Source organism: Cynara cardunculus (assembly GCF_001531365.2).
Source record: "Cynara cardunculus var. scolymus isolate 2C chromosome LG 13, CcrdV1, whole genome shotgun sequence".
Classification (NCBI taxonomy): Eukaryota; Viridiplantae; Streptophyta; class Magnoliopsida; order Asterales; family Asteraceae; genus Cynara; species Cynara cardunculus.
The window spans coordinates 10,957,450-10,967,880 of record NC_037540.1 but is presented as its reverse complement, the minus strand read 5'-3'; the positions used below and the strand labels follow the sequence as shown (position 1 = coordinate 10,967,880).

General features: G+C 35.4%; 3 protein-coding genes across 4 annotated transcripts in view; 1 reads left to right on the top strand and 2 right to left on the bottom strand.

Annotated features, from left to right (window-relative positions):
* LOC112525679 overlaps positions 1-5,485 on the top strand; it is a 10,413-nt gene extending 4,928 nt beyond the window's left edge. Inside the window, exons 2-4 of one of the 2 annotated variants that reach the window (XM_025135901.1) lie at positions 3,977-4,047; positions 4,174-4,279; positions 4,984-5,443. In XM_025135901.1, the coding sequence (XP_024991669.1) occupies positions 4,015-4,047; positions 4,174-4,279; positions 4,984-5,102 (258 nt within the window). In that variant the 5' untranslated portion in view covers positions 3,977-4,014 and the 3' untranslated portion in view covers positions 5,103-5,443. Of the gene's footprint in view, positions 1-3,959; positions 4,048-4,173; positions 4,280-4,960 lie in introns of those variants that run through there. The other variant, XM_025135900.1, reaches the window with a different exon arrangement.
* Positions 381-1,136, bottom strand: LOC112524761. Its single transcript, XM_025134717.1, has one exon. The coding sequence runs from the start codon at positions 1,134-1,136 to the stop codon at positions 381-383; it is 756 nt and encodes a 251-aa protein (XP_024990485.1).
* A 2,443-nt stretch (positions 5,486-7,928) lies between the features above and the next one.
* On the bottom strand, positions 7,929-8,927 carry LOC112524759 (glutathione S-transferase DHAR2-like). Its single transcript, XM_025134716.1, has 4 exons — positions 8,890-8,927; positions 8,579-8,696; positions 8,321-8,461; positions 7,929-8,237 (listed from the first exon to the last, which is right to left on the bottom strand). The coding sequence occupies exons 1-4, from the start codon at positions 8,925-8,927 to the stop codon at positions 8,151-8,153; spliced, it is 384 nt and encodes a 127-aa protein (XP_024990484.1). The 3' UTR covers positions 7,929-8,150.
* Positions 8,928-10,431: the final 1,504 nt, after the last annotated feature.

Sequence of the window (10,431 nt, the reverse complement as noted above, 5' to 3'; positions counted from 1 at the left end):
GTTATAGTAGGTACATATAAAGTGTTTTGAAGGACCATTTCATGTCATCCATGTAATAACAACACCATACTACCAATAGCTTCAACCTTCTTCACATTCCCGTCCCCAACTTTAACGGTCCGTTGGTTGTTTTCCAGTATTTTCCTTCTATGGAATGCCTGCAATGAATTAGTAACGTGAATCATTGATCCCGTGTCAAGCCACCAAGTATTAGAAGGCACACTAATTGAAAAAGATTCACAAATCATGTAATAAATAGGTGTACCTTTCTTCGCCAACCACTCCCTAAATTTTGGGCAATCGTGCTGAATGTGACCAAGTTTCTTGCAGAATCTACACTTGGCCTCTCTCTTAGTTCCACTTGTACTAGGACCAGTTTTCTAAGACTTGTTCGGACCAGTATTTGATTTATTCCCCTTGTATGAACCCTTTGCGCCATCATTGAACTTCCTCTTATTGGAAGTAGTGGTGGTAAGATGAGCAACGTCGGGTTTTTCTATTTTTAGACGCTCCTCTTCTTGAACACACATGGCTATTAGTTCACTCATCTTCCATTTTTCCTTTTGAGTATTATAGTTAATTTTAAAAGGCCCGAATTGAGCCGGAAGGGAAGTCATAATGAAGTGAACTAAGAAGCCTTCGGATATTTCCATGTCCATACTTTTAAGTTTGTTGGCCATGTCATTCATTATCAATATGTGTTCACGTACGCCACTAACTCCATCGTACTTAGTTGTGAGCATTTTAAGGATAAGTGTACTAGCATGGGCTTTAGAGGTGCCTTTGAATTGCTCCTCAACCGAGTTAAGATATCCTTTTGCCGTTTCAGAATCAGGGATTGCTCCACGAATGGCCAAGGAAATGGAGTTTTTGATGATCATTAGAGACATGCGGTTTGATCGTTCCCACTTATCGGTAACACGTTTTTCCTCAACCGTAGATTTATCGGTTAAGGGAGGAGGGTGATCAACCCTTAATGCAAAGTCTAGTTCCATCACTCCAAGTGCTATTTTAATTTGCTCAATCCATGAGGAATAGTTCATCCCATTAAGGAGGTCAATGGAGGAAAGTAAGCCAGTATGACCGACCAAAGGGGCTGAAATTTCAGTATCAGTGTAATTAGGCTCTTTAAGCATTAAAATCAAAAACAATTAAGGGGTACAATAAGGACAATAATAACATATAATCTAATTAGAACACAATGAAATTATTGATAAATTCATAATTTAATTGCCAACCTAACGTTGGTCAAGCAAAACAATTAAATTACTAAAATCCTATAGGCATATCATGCATACATATAAATCGCATATCACCGTTGGGCAGAAAATATGACAAATATGCAAATAATGCTTATACTTCTTTGTTCAAATTGTCAATCAATTTACCGTTGGGTTCATTGAATGACAATTTAAACAATTATGTACAATAGCATAATTAAACTTTTACATTAATTTAGATAACTATTCGTTGGATTAGTTATCTAAATTAACATCAAAGTTGCTACTTGTTTAATTAGGGTTTTATTGAGATTAAAAAAAACATGCCGTAAGGAAATTCTCATGAAATTCGAAATATGCAGTAATCATATAATCAATATTGAATTTATGATGGTGTCATCCAAATATGAATTAATTTAAATATGATGTTCAATATGGAATTTGATGATATGATGTCATCGAAATATGCAGTAAGCATATGAATCGATTTTTTTCAAAATTTTTGCCAATTTAAGCATACATATATGTTTCGTCTCGATGTATGCGCCATAGTAACTATATTATATTCATACTGAATTCATATCATAATTTTTTTTTTTTTTGAATTCAACCATATAAGAAATCATATCGAAGTATGCGACAGTAAGCATATTATATGTATATTGAATTGATTTTTCAAAATTGACGGGTTAACAATTATATACATGAGATTTTAATCCGCTCTGATACCACATGTGAAATCAATCAAACATATTAACAGGATCAATCTCATAATTCTTATTAAGAGATGAGATTAAAGATACATACTTGAAGAGAAGTTCATAGGATGTTGATTTGTARAAGATGAAGAAGCCATTGATTATCCTTCAATAGTCCTCTTAATTACCCTTAATGATGATGGATTAATTGTCGTATGTGTTCTTGATGAACTCTCAATTATTATCCCTTTCTTGGTGCCATCGTTTGTTTCCAGTGAGAGAGAGATTTTTAGACTTAGGGCAACAGAGAACATAAATGAATGATAACCAACATATAAATAGTTAATACATAGGGACCAATATTGACCATCACAATAGTTAGAGGACCTACATGTAAATATGGGAATAATTAATAATAAGAGAATAATTATGGATTAATAAACTTATATGTATAATGATATTAATAGTTTAGGCCATATTAATTAAATAAATCTTACATTTTTTTCTTCGATATATGTAGGAACCCTCTCTCTTCAAGGATTCTTTTGAAGTGTACTATGATGGGGTTCTAGATATTCTCACAATTATAATCATGGGGCTTATGATAGGTTACTGAAGGTGAATGTTGATGTGGGATGGGAGGTGCTTGTTCGTGGTGAGAATTTTCAAAGGTAAAATGGTGAGTGCAAGTTTATTTGGACAGAAGTGATCAGTACAAGGGTCACTATCATATAAATATTGAAAGGACATTAACCATATCAACAAGTATAAATGGATATAAGGTTGGGCCTTTGGGGATTCTCCTTAGACGTCATCGGTTCGAGTCCTGTTAGGCCACCGGGGATTAGTCGAGGTTCGTGGAAGCTGCTCCCGAGACCCAGGGTTAACAAAAAAAGGATAAATGAATATGGAACCCAGAATGGAGAAGGTAGGAAATGTTATAAATGAATGAAACCTAAATTTTCCAGTAGTGGTATTGTGGTTCGGTATTTCATATGCCAAGTGTCACAGGCTTATTATCATATAATGAGATTCAAGTTTCTTTGGCGTTCTTCCGACCGTTATACATGCTCTATTAAAATCCTTCTAGACAGTAAGGAATAACTGGTACATGGAGACAACAATGCAAGTGCAGAAAACTCTAAACACATATACAAGAAGATGAGCTAGCTAGTCTAACAGCGTTTGCGCTTTTCATTTGACATCATAATGTTATAGATATTAATTGGTAACTTTGGTAGTGGTCCTGCTAGCTGTTAATTGTCTTTCATGTGCAGCTATATATGAAGCTATTTGAAGTCTTTAAGATATACCCTTTAATGTAAATCAGTGAACGAAGTTTGCAGCCATGTATTTTATTACAAAATGTTCATTTTCGTAAGATTTTGGCACACACTACGACAAAAGCTGCTTTATAAGATGTCAAATATGTCTAAATGTCTCAATAGACTATTTTATAGGACTTATGTTTATAGTATCAAAGAATTGTGTTTAAAGTAGGCCTTCTGGTGGCGTCCTAATAAACAAAAGTTATGTATGACACTTTGAAAAAGTGTCTTATAAAAACAAGTATCTTATAAAAAGATGTGTTTATAGCACTTTTCTCAAAAGTGTCGTATAAAAAAAGTTGGTAGGACCCTTTATTTCAAAAATCTTAAAAAAACTTGTTAGAATGCCCAAAAGCATTCTATCGATTTACTGTAACACTTTTACAAATGACGTATAATTGTTTGGTAAACGGCTCTTTAGTAAATTATGATGGCGGTGCTTGTATCAGTTAGGAGTTACTACCACTGTAATAGTAAAATGGTCCCACACTAGAATGACAAGTTTTTGATAAGAACGGCGTACGTTAAGGATAAAATCTACGGGGAGGGTTCCTTCTTGAATTGGGACGTTTGAAAGGAGTAGGACCATGTGCCAAATGGGAATCCTACAAGACAGAAAACGCTAGTTTACAAAATATCCTCTAATCCCTTCTCAACCAATTATCATCCATCTCCCACTTGGATTCCATGGCCCATCTCACCTATATAATTTACATTTCCTTATTTGCAGTGAAATGAAGATCATCATCATATCAGTTATCTGTGCAGATGGCCGACTCTTCGTCTTCATACATACACATGGTATGTCATCATTTTGATTGATTAATCTACATATATACACCATATATATATATATATATATATATATATCATGTAGTAGTTGATCATGATTAATTAACTGGTTTGATCAATTCGATGTATATATAGGTACAACATCTTATAGAAAAGTGTCTGATATTCGGTATGAGCAAAGAAGAATGCATGGAAGCCCTTTGTAAACATGCAAATATCAAGTCAGTCATCACCTCCACTGGTAATTAGTTTAATTTCTCCTCTCTTCATATTGTAACTTATACATACATGCATACATTGCCAAGAATCTCAAGGTTTTCTTTGAATGCTGTCTAATCTGGAATCTTGAGACCTCGGAGTGATATGTTAATGGCTGCATGGAAGTTGGGTGTTCTAATTAAAACATTGTAAAAAATGAGACGATGCACAGGCGTGTTTGTGGGCGTGGTGAAAACCGAACCAAACAAACCCAGTAAATCCCATGAAGCGGTAGGGTTTGGGATAGGATGTACGCTGCCCTACTCTGTTAAAAGGAGTATATATCTGGTTTGTGAAAATCTTCACAAAGATAATTTTACAACGGGATCAAGAAACATCATTGAAGTATTTTGTAATGCTAGGATAGTTGATCGCAGTATTTGAACCATTTCTAGTCGATTTTCATACTAAATATGATCATGGTAACCATGCAGTGTTAGAAATTCTGGTTTTCGATAGCTTAGAATCCACTGAAAGTCGGGGCTCTGCCCCTTAGATCCCGCCACCGGGGGCGCTACCCCCGGACCCCCGTCGTTTAGGGGCTTCGCCCCTAAATCAAAATAAACTCAAACAAGTGTGCACTCCGCACCTTCCTTACTTGATCAATATTTATCATGATTACATTAGTCAACAAATTAATCCCATTACACTTAAATGATATTAGTGATACAAATCACCAACATGCAGTGTGGGCCGAGTTGGAGAAAGAGAACAAGGAATTCTTTGAGTCCTACTGGCAATCTCGGTCTGGGTACTCGAGAAAACCTGATCAGATGTCTGAACCCGCAGCAAATGATCAGATTTAGAAGACGGTATTTGAGCATTACTCAACAAGTAGCTGGTATATATGAAAGAAACATCCTCGTATATGATGTAGGCTTGTGATAACATGCCATATATGTTGCACATGGCCAATTGGGTAAACCTACAGACTGTATATACATGTAGATACCAGTTTGCGGTGCCTGCAAAATGACCCGATTGCCCTTTCGAGCTTGTGATGATAACACAGTTATAAAAAACCTTTGGGGGTATTATGGTACATTTGATTAAGATGATAATAGTGTTGGGTGGTGTTGGGAATAAGTCGCTCTCTAATGTGACGCGAGCATATGTATAAAAATGAATGATTATATCGGTTTGCTTCCATGTGTTTGATAATTGATAATAATCTATGAGTTTGTTATAATTATCAAGAATTAAAAATCTGGTGAATATATATATATATATATATATATATATATATATATATACTTGGAATCATGTGAGACCAAAGGTTTTTCGTGAGACCTGTAAGATCAATTCTCAACCATTGGATTAGATCTACAATCTAAATATTCATAATCACAAAATTGTCACCGTGCAACTTTAGACCATTAGATCATTAGCTTATAAAGTTGATCAATGAACATAAATTAGTCTTACGTATCTCATAAAAAAAAAACTTTTGATCTCTAGTAAACCCAACTTTATAATAAAGTATAATGGAGTGGCAACTCCAATAATAGTCCTTGCAGAAATGATTGAAGTGGGGTTAGCTTCTACCTCCTTTACTTTGGGCTTTTCAGTAGCGTCATTTTCGGAGGGGTATATGTTTATTTTTGTCTACAATTATATGATTTATGGATGTTGAAATTCATGAGAACCATCACAACGATTTCAATCCTCAACAAGCTTTAAACAATGTCATTATAACCAAAAAACTTTACTCTTTTTCAATAACCTCTAAAAACTTGATGCCACATCTATCATTCAAATCAAAAGTTTATTTGAGGTTTATTTTATAGATGAAATGTGTACGTTTTTTTTGTAGGAGTACAAGTTTCTTGACTTTGCATAAAACCTTCCCTTAAAAGTGTATTGAATAAGTCACTTTTTATATCATTAAACCACTACTAACATCCATGTATAGCGGATGTTGATCGAATAAGTTGCGCGTCCAATTAAGCCACTAACAATCATGTTCTTTAGTTCTTAATTTTCTAACCGTGTGTGTCCAAGTCAGTTTATGCACACCTCAACTAATCTCAAAAGGTCTTGAAGAACGGCCAGAAAAATTGCTAACCCCGAGGTTTGTCGCACTTCTTAATTATTATGTTAACTCTTGGTTTTGAAAAAGAATGAAATGGAAAGAATGTTAACATTTTGATTGTTATTGATGATATATATATATATATATATATATATATATTGCGGTGGTTGGGTTAATATCGAGCAACAAATTATAAGAATACAAACATACAAAATCCAAGTGATAAATTGTTTGTTTATGACAATTACAGAAGGTTTTTTGCTTATTTTGTCATTTTAGTAAACATTAAATAATAAAGGCATTCAACTATCGATGAGGTTTGCGTTTGAGAATTCTTCTTAGAAGTTATTGATTCGAGTCTTGTAGTCACCGGGATTAGTCAAAGCGCGCTAACTGACCCGGACAACCACGGTTAAAAAATATAATAAAACATTCAAATAAGACTTGTTTTTGTATGAAAAACATGAAACTGTTGGAAAACAAGACTTAGAGACCGTTTACTAAACGCTTACCCGGTAAGTATTTATTGGGCGATTTTCCTCACCGGATAAAAATGGCAAGGGCCAAGAATCTTACCCAGTAAGAACGATGACAATGATGGAAAACCTTACCCAATAAGTGAGGGTGACGACTTACCAAGTAAATTGTTGCATAAGATATGTTTAGATATACTATAATCTTATCCGATAAACAAATTATAACATTGACTCCTACTGTAAGCGCTTACCGCGTAAGCATTCGGGACGGAGTGGAAGAAGGGAGGGTAAGCTATTACCTCACCAACTAGCTAATCAGACGCGAGCCCCTCCTCGGGCAGATTCCTTGACTACTTTACAAATGAAAGTCTATCACCACCTATTTATACTCATCTAAGTACAAATATAGAGATATCATATGGGGATTTCTTCCACCACATTAGGATTTTGATGTTTTGGCTACTTCACGAACAATTTTTAAGTGAAGAGGCCGTTAAAAAATACTAACACGATTAAAATCATCGCTCTCGCTTGTCTTTAATGACAGATCCAGAAACTTTTATCATTCGGGACACATATAAAGGTGTCAAAAATCCAAACCACATAACTTATCCAAACTAAAATGGTTTCAGATCATTCAGTTTTCAAACTAGACGGTTTGGTTAACGCAATAAAGATAATTTATTTGACCTGGTTTTCGAATTAAACAGTTCGGTTAACCCAATAAATATAGCTTCTTCGGTTAAGATCCTTGGTTCTTGTCGTGCCTCTTACCTAGTAAGATTCTTGATCCTTAAGTCTTGTTTGGTTTGTAGAAATGGAATGGATTTGAGGGGATTTGCATTTCAATCCCATGTTTGGTTTGTTGGATTGTCCGGATTTTGAAATCCTTAGGAGGTGCTTGGAATTTCATGGGATTCCACGATTTCGTAGAATTGTATGCAATAAGGTTTAAAAAATTGTTAATTACATTTGTTTTGTAATAATCCATTAATAAAAATGTAATTTAATTATTGTTATAATAATAAAAAATGGAATTCAATTCCATTCCAAATCCTACAAACCAAACAAACAAAGGATTCCAAATCCTTCTATGAAATCCAAATCCCCTCAAAAACAATCATGCAAATCAAACGCACCCTTTGTATGCTCATTCGGTAAAGCAAGTGACCTAAAGTCCAAGTACAAATACTAATACGAGTACCAACCCTTCATACAGTTCGTTATGTTTACGCAGGCATCATAAAAGGCTAACAAGCGCAACAAACGTACATCGATCTAACACAAGATTCACGACCATAAACGCAGAAAATTAAAACTATTTATAGTTTGGAACCAGGATGGCTTCATGCACTAACCTTTGACCCCCATCCAGCAACAACATGTTCTTTAGCCGCATTCGTTTTCTTAAAGGACTCGCCAGAAAACAGCAACTGCACGACAAAACGTCACAAGTTTCTGCGCAACAAAACCAGAACCCACACAACATCCCTTTCAAAAGAACATACTGGTGTACCTTTGTGTAGTTATGCACATGAGTCAGACTTTCAGGGATAGTCCATTTCTTGAAATGACCAAGAGCCACCTCCAGGTGATACAGCTTCGGTCCCAAACTCAAATCAACGGCTGTGATCTTTTCTCCGTTCACATAAGGCCCCTGATATGTAAGCTTATAGATTAGTTTCCGTTCGATAAAAAAGTTGAAATTTTGTATCGACTGAATAGTAAAAGAAGCAGTCATCTTGTTTACTAAGAATTGTTTCATAAAGCATACATGATTCTTGAGGTGTTCATCCAAAGCCTTCAACTCCTCAACCAAAGCTTGCTCCGTCCCATCGTTGGCATCCTTGCTCTTTAAGAACGCCACAAACTTTGGGAAAATCTTTGACCCCCTATCGTTTCACGTCACAACTAAAAACGATGACTTTATGCAATCGATTGACCAATTCGGTCTAGAGTATTACGTGTGAGAAAGTAATGGAAACAAAACAACACTTAGGGCCCCTATAATATAAACCAAAGCAAATGAACCCCGTATATCCCACTCAAAAGTAGTCACGGGGTGGGGGTTGAATGAAGGCAGACCTGTCATCTACCCCAAAGGGTAAAACAGCTATTTCCATGAAAACTCCCTGCTTGTGCAAAAGGAAAGAAAGACCAAGACTAATAAATAGTAAGCAACAGAAAAGGGTAAAAAAGGAAACACATAAAAACCAAGGAAACACACATCCCTCCATATTAATGATGCCATTGAGTAACCACAAGGGTGGTGCCTGATTGGTTTGAGCTTGGCTCCAAAGGTCAAAAATACCAGGAGGTCCTAGGTTCAAATCCAAGGAGGAATAAAAATCCCCTTGTGGCCACGGATGTTTAAATGCAGTGACTCTGGGCTATCTGCAAAGCAGGTGGTCGCCCTGGGATTAGTCGGCTCGCATAGCGGGTTGGATATCCAGGTTAATAACAAAATGATGCCATTGAGACACTGATAATCCTGACTCAAATGGGAAGTTCCTATTTTTGTTGGACCCCTATGACATTATGCCATAATTTTTTACAAGTAGGGGGGACTTACGAAAGCAGTCGTTCTACTCTTTGGGATAGAGGAAAGGTTTGCGTATATGGGTTTGTTTAGTTTGGTTTTCAATACTTGAATCGATAGCTACGGTCGAAATTCATTTGTTTGAGACAGAATCCCAAGTAGAATTGCATCTATATTGAAGTGCATAAGAATCTACATTCCTTTTTCTTCTTGTTCTTAATTCTATACTGTTTTCTTCACATGGTGAAAACTGATTTGCGATTGCCCGTTGGACGTAGCCTATTGGGTGAACCACGAAAAACTCGGCATATCTGTGTCCATCTTTTGCTTGGTTAAACACAACCGATACAGCATAGCCGATCTGCTTAAAATTTGGCCCGCTTTGATGAAAAAATAACCTTTTCAACATTTATGAATTGCTCACTCGCAATCCCCCATTCCAAACTTATATGACTTGTAAATTTAGCTAAAGTCAAAAGAAATGTGGGATTATTCAACCAAATTCACAATTTTTTAGGGGTTGTTTGTTTACCTCTTAATAGTTCCATTAAGAGACAACCTCTAAATCATTAAGAGGTGAATCTTGTTTGGTAAAAAAAGTCTGCCTCTTAATGGTTCTAAAGCACTCTGAATGATTTTGTATCTCGGGCCTCCCTTAATCATTAAGGACCCTAATTTCATTGTAAACAATTACATTTTATTTTACACTATATCATGAGAGCCTCTTAATCATTCTGACCACTTAATCATTCTATACCAAACCATTCATGATGATCATGATTATGAATTAATTAATAAAATCATATCATCAGACAGAAAAATGGTCAATTTGACTGTAAAATTCAATGGGACAATAATAGTCAAGATACAAGAAACCAACAATCAAGTGTACTCATAATTTAAGAATATAAACCAATTTTTAATTCAACATGATGCATAAAAGAACAAGAAAAATACTGCATAACCCCCAAAAGAAAACAAGTGATTTTGAGCCATTTTTGGACTATTAGGATGGCACAAAAAGTCAATCCATCTGTTCATATGTGTGTGTGTGGATATATATATATATATATATATATATATATATT